At 43.5% G+C, this 19,601-nt stretch overlaps 1 protein-coding gene across 2 annotated transcripts; it reads right to left on the minus strand.

Moving 5' to 3' along the window:
• Nucleotides 1-258: 258 nt before the first annotated feature.
• On the minus strand, nucleotides 259-13,065 carry TXNDC15 (thioredoxin domain containing 15). 2 transcript variants are annotated; one of them, XM_040442261.1, is made up of 5 exons: nucleotides 12,910-13,065; nucleotides 11,390-11,862; nucleotides 10,479-10,642; nucleotides 2,609-2,739; nucleotides 259-854 (listed from the first exon to the last, which is right to left on the minus strand). In XM_040442261.1, exons 1-5 carry the CDS (start codon nucleotides 12,977-12,979, stop codon nucleotides 658-660), a joined length of 1,035 nt encoding a protein of 344 aa, XP_040298195.1. In that variant the 5' UTR covers nucleotides 12,980-13,065; the 3' UTR covers nucleotides 259-657. The 2 variants fall into 2 exon arrangements, with proteins under 2 accessions (XP_040298195.1, XP_040298203.1); XM_040442269.1 differs by lacking the exon at nucleotides 12,910-13,065 and adding an exon at nucleotides 12,778-12,903 and having other exon boundaries at nucleotides 11,390-11,868.
• Between the last annotated feature and the right edge of the window lie 6,536 nt (nucleotides 13,066-19,601).

The following is a 19,601-nucleotide window of genomic DNA, read 5'->3' on the forward strand; positions in this document are numbered from 1 at the left end:
GTTTGCTGGCGGCAGATCGCGCTAATAATGATCTGCCGCTGGCAAACCACTAGACAGTATGGGGACGAGCTCCTAGCCATGCTGCGGAGGACATCGCTCCATGTAATAGCAGCAGTCTCCCCCGCTAGCAAGCAGGCGATTGTGAGGCGGAAACGCTTCCCGCCCAACGATCGCTTGCTGAGCTGTCTGTCTAATACAGGCTTTACTCTTTGCAATATACTATCCATCAACAAATGACAATACAATTCTGGGAATGGAAAAGTTTTACATTTACATTTTTTTATTTAATATTTGCAATGTCTCCTTAAGAGTCAGTCCTGGTAAAATATGTACACCCATTTCCACTTCTAGGCAGCTTTCTTGGCAAATCTTTCTTGCTCTGGTTGTTCCTGAAAGCAATAAAGGGGTTTCCACACCATCGAATCTTAGGAGATGTGATATAACAATGATTTCAGTGGTCAGGTCCAGATGCGCATGCGCAATAGCTCTACACAGAGATGAATCAGAGCAAGTGAGGGGAAAGTAGAAGAGTGGCGACTGACAACATACAGTCCTCAAGTGATCTCATAAAACAATATAGAGGAAAACCCCTTTAAGCCAAGATATCAGCACACATTAACCAGTCCTGAGGTGCTTCATCAGGGGTTTGGTTTAGTTTCAGTCTTGATGTTCTTGCTCTTGCCCTGGTATAAGCCAGCGAATCCTATCGGTCTGCATAGTGGCATATACAATAAAAGACGTCACATAGACTACAGAGAAGACAAGGAGCCAGTCTATTCCAGCCTGAGGCGTACTGGGTAATGGTCCTTCAAGGTCAGCTTCTGTCACAAAAATATCAGGTTTTGCTTCAATCCCTGGAAGAAAGAATTAGATTATTACTCAAATAAAGACCTCACAAGGGGAAAGAAACTTTCACCCACTCCCCTGGATGACGTCAGGGATGGATGGACGTGACAACTGTAATATGGAAATGTATCACTGCCACATTTATATTACTTAGATCACATGGTGTATTCTTATTTCCAGGAATTAAATATTGACCTATACTCAGGATAAAATGTATATTACACCTGCAGATAATAGCGATGATCTTGCAGTGTAAAGCCTCATTCACACGTCAGTGTTATGGTCAGTGACTGAGCCAGAACCAGGACTGGAGCCTTCACAGACATGAGGTATAATGGAAAGATCTGCTCCTCTTCTGTGTTTAGAGCTGCACCTGGTTTTGGCTCAAAATCACTGACTGAACACTGACTGTGTGAATGAGGCCTAATACTGCCACCGATTACCCGATGAACGAGCAAAGACGATCAACTGCCTGCAAACAATGATTTAGTATGGGGACGTGCAATGGCATTAGCCATTATTTTAATGTAAAGAGGAAAAACCAAAGGAACAAGCACATAAAACAGAACACATCCTCATATCACCCAGAATACTCCAGGTGTTCATTATTTCACATATATTACTAACTCGCCAACAATATTGTAGCAGTGTAATTTGTCTCCACCTAACTTACTTGCATAGATTTTGAACCTTTTCATTAAGGAAACCTGGTCATTTAAGTGTCTATCTGCTCTAATGCAGGGATCAGCAACCTTCGGCACTCCAGCTGTTCTGAAACAACTCCTCCCAGGATCCTCCGTTCACTTCTATGGGAGTTACAAGAACAGGCGAGGAAGATTGCATGGTGGGAGGTGTAGTTTCACAACAGCTGGAGTGCCGAAGGTTGTTGACCGCTGCTCTAATGTGTAAACAGGAAAACGGTCTCTCACTGTGGCTGACTTCCTGTGAACTACATCACCAATCAAATCCCTCTTCGCTCTCAGGCCCCTACCCTTCCCACTCTCAATGTTCCCCTGCATATCCCTGTATTCTTTTTAAGACGTAATGTCAAGAGTGCAGATAGGTGAGTGTATACCTTTATATAATCCTGCTGACTCACACTGCCTGTCTGTTCATTCTCCAGTGTAGTTCTATGGGATGTGGCTTCACACTGCTCTCCCTGCTTCCTGCATGTAAGAGCTGACAGGAGAGAGAGAGGTGACAGGGCTGAGAGAGCAGACAGGCTCAAACCGCATCACATAGGAGAACATGGAGACCCTGCAGTGTGAGGGGATAGCAGCTGTGTTACTAATCTGTCATGGCTGCCATTACACAGAGCAACACAATGTGATAAGATTCTGCCCCCTCTGTCTCTGCAAAGCCAGGCATGATGGGAAATGTACGATTCATTAGGAAAACCATATCTGAGGTGAGGAGGAATCAAGATGGCAGACAACCCACAAATTACACATCAAACAAGAGGTATACATAAGAGCCTATACCTTATTTTTTAACATTGGCCTATCCTGCACTGTGTAGGCAAAGAAAAAATATGCTACTAATATTGAATATTAAGGATGCACTCAATCTTTTCCCTAAATTTTATTCAGTTTAGGGCCAAGAGAGCTTAATACATTACTTTTACGCCCCTTGACATTTGTATTAACTCTTTTCCAAAATGTGTTTTCTCAAGTCTAGCTATCATCTTTTGCCTGCTTCTCTGCCCATGAGCTGTCTACAGATACACCTCCCATGACACCCCATGGAACTTATCTCTATGTACCTGACTGGTTGAAGATAAATGACTTGAAAGATTCCAGGTTCCTGTCGCTGTGGTTAAAGCGGGCCATTGGCTTTGCACCTTGAAAGAGCAGGATGTTAGGAACAGCAACTGTGCCAAATCTAGTCGACAGGCTAGGAGGGAAACAGACGCTTCGTTAGAAATCAGAGAGAAGGACATCACAATGCAAAGAGATTGTTTCAGAGAAAAAACTAGTGATAAAGCACAGGATAAAAGGATGAATGGTGGACACTTCAAATGTACAGTCGTGGCCAAAAGTTTTGAGAATTACATAAATATTGGAAATTGGAAAAGTTGCTGCTTAAGTTTTTGTAATAGCAATTTGCATATGCTCCAGAATGTTATGAAGAGTGATCAGATGAATGGCATAGTCCTTCTTTGCCATGAAAATAACTTAATCCCAAAAAAACCTTTCCACTGCATTTCATTGCTGTCATTAAAGGACCTGCTGAGATCATTTCAGTAATCGTCTTGTTAACTCAGGTGAGAATGTTGACGAGCACAAGGCTGGAGATCATTATGTCAGGCTGATTGGGTTAAAATGGCAGACTTGACATGTTAAAAGGAGGGTGATGCTTGAAATCATTGTTCTTCCATTATTAACCATGGTGACTTGCAAAGAAACGCGTGCCGCCATTATTGCGTTGCATAAAAATGGCTTCACAGGCAAGGATATTGTGGCTACTAAGATTGCACCTCAATCAACAATTTATAGGATCATCAAGAACTTCAAGGAAAGAGGTTCAATTCTTGTTAAGAAAACTTCAGGGCGTCCAAGAAAGTCCAGCAAGAGCCAGGATCGTCTCCTAAAGAGGATTCAGCTGCGGGATCGCAGTGCCACCAGTGCAGAGCTTGCTCAGGAATGGCAGCAGGCAGGTGTGAGCGCATCTGCACGCACAGTGAGGCGAAGACTTTTGGAAGATGGCCTGGTGTCAAAAAGGGCAGCAAAGAAGCCACTTCTCTCCAAAAAAACATCAGGGACAGATTGATCTTCTGCAGAAAGTATGGTGAATGGACTGCTGAGGACTGGGGCAAAGTCATATTCTCCGATGAAGCCTCTTTCCGATTGTTTGGGACATCTGGAAAAAGGCTTGTCCGGAGAAGAAAAAGGTGAGCACTACCATCAGTCCTGTGTCATGCCAACAGTAAAGCATCCTTAGACCATTCATGTGTGGGGTTGCTTCTCATCCAAGGGAGTGGGATCACTCACAATTTTGCCCAAAAACACAGCCATGAATAAAGAATGGTACCAAAACACCCTCCAACAGCAATTTCTTCCAACAATCCAACAACAGTTTGGTGAAGAACAATGCATTTTCCAGCACGATGGAGCACCGTGTCATAAGGTAACTGATAACTAAGTGGCTTGGGGACCAAAACGTTGACATTTTGGGTCCATGGCCTGGAAACTCCCCAGATCTTAATCCCATTGAGAACTTGTGGTCAATCCTCAAGAGGCGGGTGGACAAACAAAAACCCACTAATTCTGACAAACTCCAAGAAGTGATTATGAAAGAATGGGTTGCTATCAGTCAGGAATTGGCCAAGAAGTTGATTGAGAGCATGCCCAGTCGAATTGCAGAGGTCCTGAAAAAGAAGGGCCAACACTGCAAATACTGACTCTTTGCATAAATGTCATGTAATTGTTGATAAAAGCCTTTGAAACGTATGAAGTGCATGTAATTATATTTCACTACATCACAGAAACAACTTAAACAAAGATCTAAAAGCAGTTTAGCAGCAAACTTTGTGAAAACTAATATTTGTGTCATTCTCAAAACTTTTGGCCACGACTGTATATTTACACATGGCAGATTTCCTCTGAATAGGGTTATTTCTGCTGAGGGCACACCGATTCCTCAAAGCGCCATTCAGATGAACGAGACAGGAATTTCGACAAGAAATCCGCCACTTGGGAATGATACCCCTAGTATAGAAGAACACACAATGAAAACCCTTCTTAATACAGTGGGGTACCATTAACCCTGCCATTAAGCGTGACATATAGACAAGCCAGATCCTCCACACTCAGTAAAAAAGCCACTCGCCTGAACGATCCCCTGCCATTCTTGTTCCGATGCCTACTGGTTCCCTGCTGGTCTCTGCTTCTTGGTCCCCCTCCACATGCAGGAAACGTCCATTCCACCAGTCACAGTGGTGGCCAGCTTCAGCCAATGGCTATCTGAGCTGGCATTGCCAGCTGTTGAGATAGACCAAGAACCAGAAAGTAGAGGGAGTACTAGTGGTCTGTGAGTTTCTAATTTATTTTGTTATACAATTCTGACCCTTTAAAAAAATATTGTCTGGACATCCCCTTTAATAGCAGAAGGTACAGAGAACAGGAAGCCCCTATATCACATTCATATGCCCTAACCTAAAGTGTCTAGAAAACCACTGTACATATTAAAGGGTAAAGCTTGCAAAAGCATTCCAAGACCCATCATTTTTTTACTTTTCTATTCACATAGCCTATTAAAGGCCTTTTGTTTGCTGGACAAGTTGCATGCAATCTACCAAACATATAAGTGAATACAAGCAACTAGGGCTGCAGCTATCAACTATTTTTGCAATCGAGTATTCTATCGATTAATCCAACAATTAATGGAGTAGTCCAATAACAAAAAACTAACTAAGAGAACATTTTTCTATATAAAAACTCATCAGCCCCCCCCCCCCCGTGCCATCAGCTTCCCCCCCAGTGCCACCAGCTGCCACCCCCCAGTGCCACCCCCCAGTGCCATCAGGCGATTACAGATTCAATTGAGTAATTGTTTCAGCCCTACAAGCAACATGTGACCTGAAGATCCTAGTTTCCAACATATATCTAACCTGTAAAACAAAACTATACTCACTGGATCACGGTCGCATAAAGGGGTATTCCAGTTACATTACATTATACCCTATCCACAGAATAGGGGATAACTATTATATCCGTGAGGGTCCTATCGCTGGGACCCCTAACGATCAGAGAACAATGAGAACAGGAGCCCTGTACCCCGACTTGAAATGAGCGAAGCGGCTGATCAGGCATGAGTGCAGCCACTCCATTCATTTCTATGAGAATACTGGAGATAGCAGAATACAGCACTCAGCTACCTCCAGAACTGCCACAGAAGTTAATGGAGCGGACACATGCATGCCCAACCAGCCGCTCCGTTCATTTCAGAGGGTATAGGGCTCCCTTTCTCATGATAAGTGGGGGTCCCTGCTGCAGGACCCCTACCGATCTAATAGTTATTCCCTATCTTGTGGATGGGGGATAACTTAATGTAACTTGAAGACCTCTTTAAGTAGTCACAATACAGATTTAAATCAAACATCCCTAGATGGTCTGCATTAGAGCTACTAATAATCCTCTAAGAGCTACCATTTTGTTGACTAGCATAAATTTTAGTTGGTGGATATTTTCCATGGATGGTACATGAGTCTCAAGCAAATTCGTTCGGAGGCAGCACTTGGTCATTAGTAAAATATATGTACCAGCATCGGGAGTCTAGCTGCAATGTGACTAACCTGATCCATGGGCAGTGGAATATCAGAGGCAAGGGAGCCATCAGACTTATGTAGGAAACCACTTTCTTCCAATAAATCTGTGTGGAAGGACATAACCATGTGCCATGGAATTTCTTAACTTCTTTCATAGAATCCGCGATTTCGGATTTCACCATGATACTCTGCATAAATGATGGGGACTCCTCTTCTACCATCTTATTAATACAGTGCTGGCAAAGCAAATTTGGCCAGGAAGGGGTTAACTTTTTCCTACAAGTTGCGCATTCCTTTCCACGTGTCTTAGCAGTCGCCTTCCTAGGCCTCTTTTTAGTATTCTAGAAATAAACAAACAGAATGGCCCCCTTAAAATAAGGAACTTGTAAGAATAATACTGGGGATTAAACCCTTACTCCACCAGGAATAACGATCGCGTATCGAGGTTGTCCTGGTCACCAGTGCGCTGACTACTCTCCTCTTCCATGGTATAGTGCAGAGATGGAGGGTCTTCCATAAACTAGGTCTGTGGAGGTCCTCTCAGGCTGGCTGGCACCCTTCCACCTGCGCACTGACAAGGTTAAATACCCCAGGTAAGGTCCCTTGGAGAAATCCACCTGCAGCCTTCCACTACTCTACTTCCGGAACGCCGTGCGTTGCAAATACCGGAAGTGACCGTATATCACTCCTGGTCCACGCAGAAGCGCGAGAACAAGAGCCCCGCTCCGCCCCCCTGCCTCTGTAATGCCACAAGGGAAGCGGCTTGCGGGAGGAAGAGGCCCCGAACCTCCTGAACACTGCCAGGAGGTTCCGGCGTGACAGCGGTACCTCCCGGTAACGCTGGACTGCAAGCGGATCCCCCCTCAGCTCAGCCAGGACCAGGAAGGGAGGAAATCCAGACTTTAGGCGGCTCCTAGTGGAGGCTTACGCCGTACCAGGTAACCCCTATGGATATAATTACACCGACGGGGCCCTGCAGCCTTTGTAGCTCTCCACAGAAAGCATCCTATCCATAGGACAGGAAACAGGTACTGGTGGATAGAGGCCAGGTCCCTCCTTAAGAAGCTCTCCATGGAAGTTCCTGTTTCCGGTCCTGGGTAGCGGCAGGCTCTGTCAAGGGTGCTGTCATGGGCATAAGGGAAAAACACTAAAAAAATATATATATATATAAAAAATCTGTCATGTGAAATTGAAAAAAAAATATTAAATGCATTTCTGCCATGAATTTACAGGTTTTGGTTCTATAGTGTTCATTATATGCTAAAAGTGACATGACAACCTTATTCTACGGATCAGTAGTTCCTGTAAAACAAACTGATGTTTTTATTAAAATCTGGACTCCAATAACATTTTTATGTTTTTGTCTACGTTTTTATCAATACTATTTTGAGGTACATATGACTTTTTCTTCCGTTTTTTGGGAGGTGCAAAGTGACCAAAAAATGGCAATTACACATTACGACATCCACCACACAACAAATATATTTTTATATTTTAACAGTTCAGACATTTTCAGATGTGGCTATTATGTTTATTTTTTTATTGTTTATTTTTATATGTAAAATTGGGAAAGGGGGCGAATTAAATAATTTTCATTTTTGTGTTTTTTTTCAAACATTTAAAAAAAAAAATTTTACTGTAATTTTTTGTCTCCTTAGGACATTTGTGCACACGATCACTGTGCTATGTGCTATTTGTGCACGCGATCGCTTGTGCTATGGTCTGCAATAGCATACTATTGCAAGGTATGGGATTCTGACAAGCTGCCTGTGAAGCCATGGCTCAGACTCAGCTGTGCAGGCAGCTTGATATGACAGTGCAGGGAGCCTTCACAAGGCCCCAGTCTGCCATAGCAACCAATCCATCAGTCTAAGGCTCCATTCACACGTCCACAAAATGGGTCCGCATGCGTTCCGCAATTTTGCGGAACGGGTGTGGACCCATGCATTCTCTATGGGGACGGAATGGATGGGGACAGCACACAGTGTGCTGTCCGCATCCGCATTTGCGGTGCGCGGCCCCGATCTTTGGGTCCGCAGCTCTGCAAAAAGATAGAGCATGTCCTATTCTTGTCCGCAGCTTGCGGACAAGATTAGGCATTTCTATGGGGGTGACGGGCTGGTGTGTTGCGGATCCGCAATTTTCGGGTCCGCAACACACCACGGACGTGTGAATGGACCCTAAGGCTACATGAACACAACAGTGAAAAAAAAGTCAGTTAAAAACTGACTTTTTTTCACTGATGCACGGATGTTAAAAATGGACCCATTTAGTTGTATGGGGACAGTCTGTCAGTGAAAAACGGACAAGATAGAACATGTTCTATTTTTTGACATCCGTTTTTCACTGGCGTGTGAATAACCCTATAGACAACCATTTGACTTAAAAAGGTCGTGTGATGGGCGTTAAAAAAAAATGTACATCACAGGTCGTGTGCATGTAGCCTAACCGCTCAGATGTGCCAGTCACTATTGACTGCCGCATCTGAAGGGTTAAATGACTGGGATCAGCATTACGGCCAATCCAGGTAATTTCAGCCGGGTGCCAGCTATATTTTAAAGCTGACAACTGCCATAAATGGAGCGGAATCAGCTCGGGATCCCGTGCCACACAGCTCTCACACTCTGATGACATACTATAACATCATGGGGTGCCAAGAGGTTACAGGAGTCTTTACATGTGGCAGATTTTGCGACTGAAAATCAGTTCCATTCATCTGACTGGAGATGTTTTGGAAGCAAGAACATGGATTTCGGCAGGCCTTTTCCAAGTCTCTCTGAGATGAATGCATTCATTTTCTGATTCACAGAAATCTGCGGCGTGTGAAGACACCCGAGCGAATCATTTACATCACTGCTAACTAAGCACAGCCTGAATACGAAAGTGCAATCGATTAGTAACAGACGTCACCACCATCCATTTTACATAGGAAGAGCACAGCCGCCCCCCAGCCCTGGACCATGGATTACCAGGTATATTACATAGTTACATAGTTGATAAGGTTGAAAAAAGACAATCAAGTTCAACCAAGGGAATGTGTTTATTTTAGTTTTTAACATTGAGGTAAAAGCTAACCCTTCTCCTTGCAGAGTACCATTGAGGTCTGGTAAAAGGTAACCCTTCTCCTTGCAGAGTACCATTGAGGTCTGGTAAAAGGTAACCATTCTCCTAGCCAAGTACCATTGAGGTCTGGCAAAAGGTAACCCTTCTCCTTGCAGAGTACCATTGAGGTCTGGTAAAAGGTAACCCTTCTCTTAGCCGAGTACCATTGAGGTCTGGTAAAAGGTAACCCTTCTCTTAGCATAGTACCATTGAGGTCTGGTAAAAGGTAACCCTTCTCTTAGCAGAGTACCATTGAGGTCTGGTAAAAGGTAACCCTTCTCCTAGCCGAGTACCATTGAGGTCTGGTAAAAGGTAACCCTTCTCTTAGCCGAGTACCATTGAGGTCTGGTAAAAGGTAACCCTTCTCTTAGCAGAGTACCATTGAGGTCTGGTAAAAGGTAACCCTTCTCCTAGCTGAGTACCATTGAGGTCTGGTAAAAGGTAACCCTTCTCCTAGCTGAGTACCATTGAGGTCTGGTAAAAGGTAACCTTTCTCCTAGCAGAGTACAATTGAGGTCTGGTAAAAGGTAACCCTTCTCCTAGCTGAGTACCATTGAGGTCTGGTAAAAGGTAACCCTTCTCTTAGCAGAGTACCATTGAGGTCTGGTAAAAGGTAACCCTTCTCCTAGCTGAGTACCATTGAGGTCTGGTAAAAGGTAACCCTTCTCTTAGCCGAGTACCATTGAGGTCTGGTAAAAGGTAACCCTTCTCTTAGCCGAGTACCATTGAGGTCTGGTAAAAGGTAACCTTTCTCCTAGCAGAGTACCATTGAGGTCTGGTAAAAGGTAACCCTTCTCCTAGCTGAGTACCATTGAGGTCTGGTAAAAGGTAACCCTTCTCTTAGCCGAGTACCATTGAGGTCTGGTAAAAGGTAACCCTTCTCTTAGCCGAGTACCATTGAGGTCTGGTAAAAGGTAACCCTTCTCCTAGCAGAGTACCATTGAGGTCTGGTAAAAGGTAACCCTTCTCCTAAGCTGAGTACCATTGAGGTCTGGTAAAAGGTAACCCTTCTCTTAGCCGAGTACCATTGAGGTCTGGTAAAAGGTAACCCTTCTCTTAGCCGAGTACCATTGAGGTCTGGTAAAAGGTAACCCTTCTCCTAGCAGAGTACCATTGAGGTCTGGTAAAAGGTAACCCTTTGCACTGTTTATATAAGTGTATAAAAGCACCAAATGAAACACTTTCTGGCCTAACCGAAAAATAAATGTAAAAGTCATGCAACTCAATTCACTGCAAGTAAAGCCACATGAAACATAAATCGTACCTGCTGTGCTGAGAAGCATCCAGCGCCAAAAACTGCAGGGTTGGGAAGGCTCGTGGCAAGGCGTTGAAATGGGGTGCTAGGGCCGCAGAAAACTGACACCATGGTGTAAAGAACAAAACCATGGTGCATTCACTGCTATTGGGATTTAGAAAATCCATGAGGTCCTGTAGAAGAAAGAAACATTACCTATTTCAGCAGCATAAAGATCTAGTACAGGACATGGTAGCGAGACCTGTAGAAAACTATAATCACCTATGGGGCAGCTTCTCATCCACACATTTTGTACGTTTTCTGTGTGGAAAATAACCTGTGGTGCAGATTTCTAAATCGACAGCATGTCAATTTCTGACAGAATGGTTGAGGGTTTGGTGTGGATTTTTCCAGGAGCACATGATGCAGATCCACAAGTTGTAAAAAACAAAACAAAACAAAAAAAAACACTACCCCCCCCTTCCCCCCAGAGATATTCTCCTGTTTACCTCCAGTCTCTGTACACCCAACCCCTATCATGAAGTCTTGTCAAATGTGACTGCTACACCTCTGTCTTCTCTTTGGGTGGCTTATAACGAGAGTCCAGGTTGGAGACTGGACAAAAGCCAACATGCGGTTTATAGGTGGTCAGAGATTAGGTTTAGATTCAGATACAAAATGAAAACAGCAAGGACAAACTCATAGTACAGACCCCCTTGGAAAAAAAAAAAACACATCTCCTTCACAAGCCATAGATCCCTTAGCTTTTACCCCCACGGTCATCACTATGATTGCCTGTTTCTTCCAGGTCATTTCTGCCATTTTTCTTACTCATCTCACAAGACCGATGTATACCACTACAAACCATAAATCTCATACCCACCATAAAACACAGCTTCAGATCCGTCCTCTCATTAGTAATGGTCACATTTGTATCATACCTGAGAAATATTGAGGATCTGCAGAGTAAAGTTCTCCATGTTAGTGATGTTGCGGTCCTCACAGTTGACTTTCAGAGGCTTACTGCTATCTGTAGCATTTGCGTCATCTGTCCTGGCTTGTTCTGTATCTGCAACATTGGGGTCCATATTCTTGGCCTGCTCTTGAGCCTGGTCACCTGGATTGTTGAGCGTACTGTCACTGGAGCCACACTCTGCATCCCCCATCGCCATATCACACACACCATCCACTCCATCTCTGTCCTTCATGACCCTGGGCAGCATAGAGAGCAGCACCGCACGGTCAGGCTGGACGTCTGAACTCTCCATGGCATCGGCAATCTCAGCCGTCTTGTACTGAACTCTTCCTGTGACACGGCAGTCTTCATTCTTTACTGTTGTCGGCACAATACTTGGGCTCTGAAGGCTTTCCACCTGATGACCTTCTTCTGGATAAACGTCCTCATTCTGATTACCTATTGGAATTAAATGCATTTTGGTCAATTCCTTTAATGAAGACACACTCTGCTATAAGAACAAACTGTCCGAGACATCATACCGCCTACAACCAAGACGGCCTTTTATTATATGTTATATGCTCATTGTCATCTACACTATGTTGTGATATTCTACACCCTACTCCTGTGCTGGCTAACCTCCGGCACGCCAGCTGTGGTAAAACTACGACTCCCAAGATGCACACTTGCTTGGCTGTTCCCAGAAGTCCATAGAAATGAATGGAGCATGCTGGGAGTCGTAGTTTCACCACAGCTGGAGTACCGGAGGTTAGCCACTCCATGAAGGATTTCCACTCACAACACAGTACTGAATGTGCCCCAACGTCCTATGTTCTCTACTGTATAATGGGAACGGTCTGCTATGGGCACAACACCTCATCTGTGTCGTAGATAGGGTTGCCACCCATACGGGAATGACCCGGACAGTCCGGGTTTGTAATCCTGTGCCCGGGTACACGCCTTTCTCAGAGCCAGGTACAGCGATCAACTGTGAGTGATGCGATGCTAGCCCAGGGCAGCGCTGACTTCAGACATGCCCTCCCTCCTGTTCAGGTTTGGCTTGAAGGAAAGGTGGCAACCCTAGTCGTAGATGGTACCTGACATGAGTAGTAAACCCATAGGTAGAATAACACGTAACTGATGTACTACATAGTATGACCGGGGAGATCCTGCGACGTCTGCCTCCGTTCACACTGAACTGCGCAGGAGTCAGCGCTTTCTGTGCTGACAGAGATGAGAGGGGAATGGTCACTACACACCAGCTGTTATTATGGGGTCCAGGAGCCAGACCCCCTACTTGCTCAGGGAGCTTCATTAAGAAAGGGGGTGTTGTAGAGGGGTGCACTCTGTGGTCACAATAGCCTGTAGCTTATTTGCACTCGGCAATCATGGTGTGTAAACCATATCTATAGAGGGGACACATAGTACACAGACTGCAATGGAAGAACGTCCATTACTCTTGACCATGAGGCTTGCACGGCTGCTGTAATGACAGATGACTCTCACCTCTAGCACCCAACGCCAAACACAGGACGTACAAGCCCCAGGCGAGCACGGCGCGCGCACGGAGCCCCATGCTCGAGTATTTATCTCTGTGGAGACATTTCTGAGTTCAAAGCAGATCTCCAGGGCATTTCCGGTGTTCTGCTTCCGCTAGAACCACTGTGTTCCTGAACTTCGTGAATGAAATGCTGAGCACGGCAGCGGCCATCTTGTCCTAGACCAAGCATGGCGGAGGCTTGAAATCGACGCAAACATGGCCACGCTGTCCCTTCAGCGCTGAAGACGGGAGTAATACCTTGTGCTGCCTCATGAGGGCGCCTGGAGCCTGCGCGGTCATAAATGCCACAGCTGTGAGGAGAGACTCGTTACATATACAGTCGTGTGGAATGATATCCGATTCCATTAGAGTAACTACTGTCTGACCAGAAGATGCCGAGCCCAAAAGCCAATACCACCCGTAGTGTAGAACTGGGAGGCATTGCCCTGGGCTGTTAACCCCTTCCAGCTGAAGCCATTTTGGACCAAACATGTCAGATAAGATGTCACTTTATGTGGTAATAACGCAGGAATGCGTTTAGTTATCCAAGAGATTCTGTGATTTATTTATTTTTTTATATTTTTTTTGTGACGTACTTTATATTAGTGGTAAATTGTGGTCAGTATATTTATTTTTATTTATTTAAAAAAAATATCTAAAACATTTTAAAAAATCCACTTTATGTTGGCATTTTGGAAAACAGGCAAGGTTATCAGAAATGGCTAAAAAATGTCGTCATTTTTTTTTTCACAAAACAGTACTTGCGATACCGGTAAGTGCGATAACATTTGTGCCTTTTTTTTAATGAGAAAAACTGCCATAGACTGTTACTTGACCCCAATATTTGTTAAACCCTGATTCTCCAGTTTTTAGAACTATTCCATAGATGGTCCTAATATGCGACTTGACTCAAACACTGGCCGTACGTAGAATTGGAGGTGCTTCAATCACTGACCAAAATAGTGCATGCTCCAGTCATTTTTCCAGTCCCACAATCAGTAGAAAGCCAGTAATGTGTGAACAAACACATTAAAATCAGTGGGCAAGTGTGAAGTCTGTGGAAAACGGAAATTCTTATTGATTGCCTTTATTTATTTATTTTATAAATTTTTTTGGTGAGGTGACCAGAAAAAGCAATTCTGTCACAGTTAGGGTCCATTCACACGTCCGTAGAATGGGTCCGCATCCGTTCCGCAAATTGCGGAACAGGTGCAGACTTATTCATTCTCTATGGAGCAGGAATGGATGCGGACAGCACACAGTGTGCTGTCCGCATCCACATTTCCGGAGCGCGCCCCCGATCTTCCGGTCCGGCAATTGCGGACAAGAATAGGCAGTTCTATGGGGGTGCCGGTCGGGTGTATTGCAGATGCGCAATACACTACAGACGTGTAAATGGACCCTTATTTATCAATCTTTACTGCGTTTGCCATGTGAGATAAGTAATGTGGTCATTACAGACACAGGAATAATGTGAAGTATATTTTCATTTTTTTTCCAATAGTAAATGGGGATTAGTGCAATAGGGCATTTTTATTCACTTTAATTTCTAATTTTGGACTTGAACTTGCCTTGTCCTGCATGCTGGTATAATGTTAAAGTTATACACTGACAGTGAGCCTATTAGACCCTGCCTGTGGCGGTTTCTGTAGCTAGCAAACCCAGACTTCATTGCTTGGCCTCCAGTTCCCATAACAACCATCGACACAATTGCGGGGTACTGATGTCTAAACAGAAGCAGCTATCACTTAGATGCTATAGTCACTATTGATTGTGGCATCTAAGATGTTAAATGGCCAGGATTGGCTAGCTCTGATCCCGGAAACTGTAGCAAATGGTCAACTGTGTTTCACAGGTGACACCTGCAGTAGAGTGCAGGTCTACAAAGAAAGCAAGGGATTTGGAGCTTCATTCCGTGATGAAACTCCTTACAAAGGAAGAAAAGAAGCCTAAAGAAATCCATGAAAGGTTGACTGCTCTATATGGCGATGATGCATCTTCCTACTACCAAGTAAAGTTTAAATGGGGTAGGGAATCAATTGAAGAAGACCCTCGTTCAGGGCATACTGTCAAAGTATCTTCAAAGAAAACGTGCCATACAATGCAGGCCATGATTTTGGAAGATCGTTGGGTCGTGTGAAAGTCAGTGTTATAGCTCCTGAATTAGGCATTTCAGTTGGCACAGGTTCTAGTATCATTCATGATGTTTTGATCATGTCAAAGGTCAGTTCCCGACGGTGCAACAAATTTTGACGCCTGAGTAAGAGACTTGTCACCAACAATTTAGCCAAGAGAATTTAGACATGCTTAGATAAAATCCAGGAGACATCTATTCTAGAATTATTATAGGTGATGAAACATGATCCTCAGAGGAATCAAGAGTCTATTCAATGGAAGCACAAGGGGCCACCAACGCCAAAGTAATTTTGTATGCATCAGTTTGCTGGAAATATCACGGCAACAGTTGTTTGGGATACAGAAGGCATTATATTACTAGAATTCATACCACACAGGACAACAATTACTGGAGACACCTATGCTTCAACAATGAAGGCATTACATGAGGCAATCAAAGAGAAATGCTGTGGGAAGTTGTCAGCAGGTATGTTTCTGCTTCATAACAATGCGCCATCTCACAGGTCTCGCAAATCACAAGCTGCTATCAGGGAATGCGGCTTAATTGAGCTTAACCATCCACCCTACAGTCCAGACCAGGCTCTTAGTGATTACTTTCTTATTCGGAACCTGAAGAAATTTCCGCGTGGGCAACAATTTCCTGATGATAATACAGTCAATAAGGCGGTAAGGCATCTTTCACACTTGCGTTGTCCGTATCCGTCGTGCACTCCATTTGCCGGAAGTGCCCGCCGGATCCGTAACACCGCAAGTGAACTGAAAGCATTTGAAGACGGATCCGTCTTCAAAATGCGTTCAGTGTTACTATGGCACCCAGGACGCTATTAAAGTCCTGGTTGCCATAGTAGTAGTGGGGAGCGGGGGAGCAGTATACTTACCGTCAGAGCGACCCATGCGGATGGATGACGTGATCCATGCGACACGTCATCCATGCGCGTGGGGCGCCCTGACGTCACTCTGAAGCGCCCCGGGAGCCGCACGGACGGCAAGTATACTGCTCCCCCGCTCCGCACTACACTTTACCATGGCAACCAGGACTTTAGCGTCCTGGCAGCCATGGTAACCATTCAGAAAAAGCTAAACGTCGGATCCGGTAATGCGCCGAAACAACGTTTAGCTTAATGGGCATTAATTCCGGATCCGGCCTTGCGGCAAGTGTTCAGGATTTTTGACCGGAGCAAAAAGCGCAGCATTCTGCGGTATTTTCTCCGGCCAAAAAACGTTCCGTTCCGGAACTGAAGACATCCTGAACGAATTTATCTCCCCGACTACGGAACTCTATGCCGGAACAGAACAACGCAAGTGTGAAAGAGCCCTAACAGGGTTCCTGCAGCAGCAAGAAGTCTCCTATTCTGAGAACATCCAACCACTGGAGACTAAAGAGAATGGGCCAGATTTATCATGACTCTGACAGCTCACTCCACTTTCACATATGGCTAAAGTCAGTTTTAGCCAAGTCAGATTTATGATCGGCCCTTTAAGACTGTAATAAATGTGGTTTGACGGTAGCAGTTTATCCGTCAGTAAGCAGCTTTACAAAAGTCGCACATCTTTACGAAAAAGTCGCACGTTTTTATGAAAAAGTCGCATGTTCTATTAAAAAGTCTCATAAGATAAGCATGGTCCTCACTGGAGTGAAATTGGGACTTTTTTGCGACTTTTTTGCGACTTTTTTAAATAGTCCCAATAGTAAATCTGTCTAGAGATTCATTTACATAAGAAGACACGCCCACTTTCAGAAAACTGGCGAGCATAGTGCAGAGCAGAAAAAAGTCGCAAATTTGTGCGCAGTTTTAGCGTTTGGGACTTTTTTGGGACTTTTTCACTCCATTATTCTGACCTGAGCTAATGATAAATCTGGCCCAATATGTGTTCTGAAGTCAAGGGGGATTACATTGAAAAGTAGTACCTTCAGTTTTCTCCGATTTTTTTATTTATTTATTTTTTTTATATTTTTTTATTTATTTATTTTTTCATATTCAGGTAGATAACTTATTCAACACTGTATTTGACACTGTACCGTATGAAAGGTTAGTATATAAAATGAGAATGCTTGGACTAGGAGAAAATGTCTCTATGTGGGTAAGTAACTGGCTCAATGATAGAAAACAGAGGGTGGTTATTAACAGTACACACACAGATTGGGTCACTGTCACTAGTGGGGTACCTCAGGGGTCAGTATTGGGCCCTATTCTCTTCAATATATTTATTAATGATCTTGTAGAAGGCTTGCATAGTAAAATATCAATTTTTGCAGATGACACTAAACTGTGTAAAGCAGGGGTGCACAACCTTTTTTGGTCTGGGGGCCGCATTGTCACATCGCTCCATTTCAAGGGGCCGCAAATAAATTTAAAAATGTTGATCGGCGCTCATCTGCCTATTACACAAGCCAGTGCAAAGTGACTGGGGAGGAGTGATCGCTGCCACAGTCATTCCGCCTTCATTTAGATTACACAGGGAGATGTGCTGCCGATAATCGGACATCTTTGATCCTCATAAAATATGCAAATCAGCCGACAAATTAGCAATTCCTTGTTTATTGACTGATCAGCTGCACGATTATACCATCCAGATATAAGATATGAGTGCTCCTATGAACACTTGTTCCCAGTAATTGTCCCAAATCTTGTGCTGCAGCATAGCCCCTGAAACCGAAGAGTTATACTTACCTGCTCCCCACCGCTCTGGTCCTTCGCACTACCCCGCTGTTTACACCTGGCAGTGCATGGACATGGTCATACACCACTCCAGCCAATGACTGGCTTAGGCGGTGATGTGGCCACAAGCAGCGTGTCACTTCTGAAGCCAGTCATTGCCTGGAGCCGTGCAAGTGACCATGGCCACTTTTCATTTGGGGGAAACTGTACAAAACGTTTTTAAAAATTATATTTTTTTTCAAACTATAGCTCCTTATTCTTTAAATATGCAAACTGATACCAAAATAAATTATTAGAATTAGTTCCCTATTTTGTGTAGGCCGTTTTGTTATTTAATATGAAAAGTTTCACGTGAATGGGGCGGTAATGGTGACGGTTATGGTTGGTTGCAGAATATAAAATCAGTGATACAGTCCTAACCTCAGTATCTGAGGAAAGCGATTTAGGGGTCATTATTTCAGAAGACTTAAAGGTAGGCAGACAATGTCATAGAGCAGCAGGAAATGCTAGCAGAATGCTTGGGTGTATAGGGAGAGGAATTACCAGTAGAAAGAGGGAGGTGCTCATGCCGCTCTACAGAGCACTAGTGAGACCTCATTTGGAGTATTGTGCTCAGTACTGGAGACCATATCTCCAGAAGGATATTGATACTTTGGAGAGAGTTCAGAGAAGAGCTACTAAACTAGTACATGGATTGCAGGATAAAACTTACCAGGAAAGATTAAAGGACCTTAACATGTATAGCTTGGAAGAAAGACGAGACAGACGGGATATGATAGAAACTTTTAAATACATAAAGGGAATCAACAAGGTAAAAGAGGAGAGAATATTTAAAAGAAGAAAAACTGCTACAAGGGGACATAGTTTTAAATTAGAGGGGCAAAGGTTTAAAAGTAATATCAGGAAGTATTACTTTACTGAGAGAGTAGTGGATGCATGGAATAGCCTTCCTGCAGAAGTGGTAGCTGCAAATATAGTGAAGGAGTTTAAGCATGCATGGGATAGGCATAAGGCCATCCTTCATATAAGATAGGGCCAGGGGCTATACATAGTATTCAGTATATTGGGCAGACTAGATGGGCCAAATGGTTCTTATCTGCCGACACATTCTATGTATTATTATTTTTCTAACTTAATATATTTCTGCTACATATGTCCCCCAAGAGGTCATAAAAAGACCTTGGCGGACACTGTCACTATTTTAAATTTTGCACTTTTTCCGTTTTAATTTTTTTTACTTCTATTTGAATTTCATTAATTTTTTTTTGTATTATTTTTTATAATTTTATTAATTTTTTTAAATTTATTTTTAGAATTTTCTATAATTGTTTTAAATATATTTTTGCCACATAATATGTCCCCCAAGGGGTCATAAAAAGACTGTTGTGGGACAGTGAACACTCTTTTATTAAGCACTTTTTCCTTTTTATTGTATTTAAATTTTTTTTTTTTTAAATAATTTTCTATTTTTTTGTGCCACATAATATTTTATTTCTCTTTTCTTTTATTTATATTTTATTATATTTTTATTTAGTTTTCAAAAAAAAAAAAAAAAAATGTTTTAAAAATTTTTATTATGTATTTTTACCACATAATGAAAGACCTTTGGGAGACAATAAGTGACTTTTTTTTGTACTATTTTCACTGTAACTGGAGCTTCCAAAGGAGCCCCAGTTACAGGGAAACCAGCCTGCTGCGGAGGCTTTGTACCAGGGCAGCGCTCCTCTGTTCCCGAGACACCCAGCAATCACGTGATTGCCGGGTCCACACTGCAGAGCGCTCATAGAAGAGAAGGCAGAAGCGCTAATAAAGCGCTTCTGTCTTCTCCTCGGCTTCCCCGCTCTCACTAATAGCCGGGGACC

The sequence above is a fragment of the Bufo bufo genome, chromosome 1, assembly GCF_905171765.1.
Source record: "Bufo bufo chromosome 1, aBufBuf1.1, whole genome shotgun sequence".
Taxonomy (NCBI): Eukaryota; Metazoa; Chordata; class Amphibia; order Anura; family Bufonidae; genus Bufo; species Bufo bufo.

Bases quoted from the DNA above. Each gene is read 5' to 3' on its own strand.
- TXNDC15 (XM_040442261.1), bottom strand. From the start codon at position 12,979: ATGGGGCTCCGTGCGCGCGCCGTGCTCGCCTGGGGCTTGTACGTCCTG. The intron at 11,863-12,909 runs GTGAGAGTCATC...TAATTCCAATAG, and splicing joins TTTGGCGTTGGGTGCTAGAG to GTAATCAGAATGAGGACGTT. The intron at 855-2,608 runs GTACATAGAGAT...TCTTTCTTCCAG, and splicing joins ATTTATCTTCAACCAGTCAG to GGATTGAAGCAAAACCTGAT.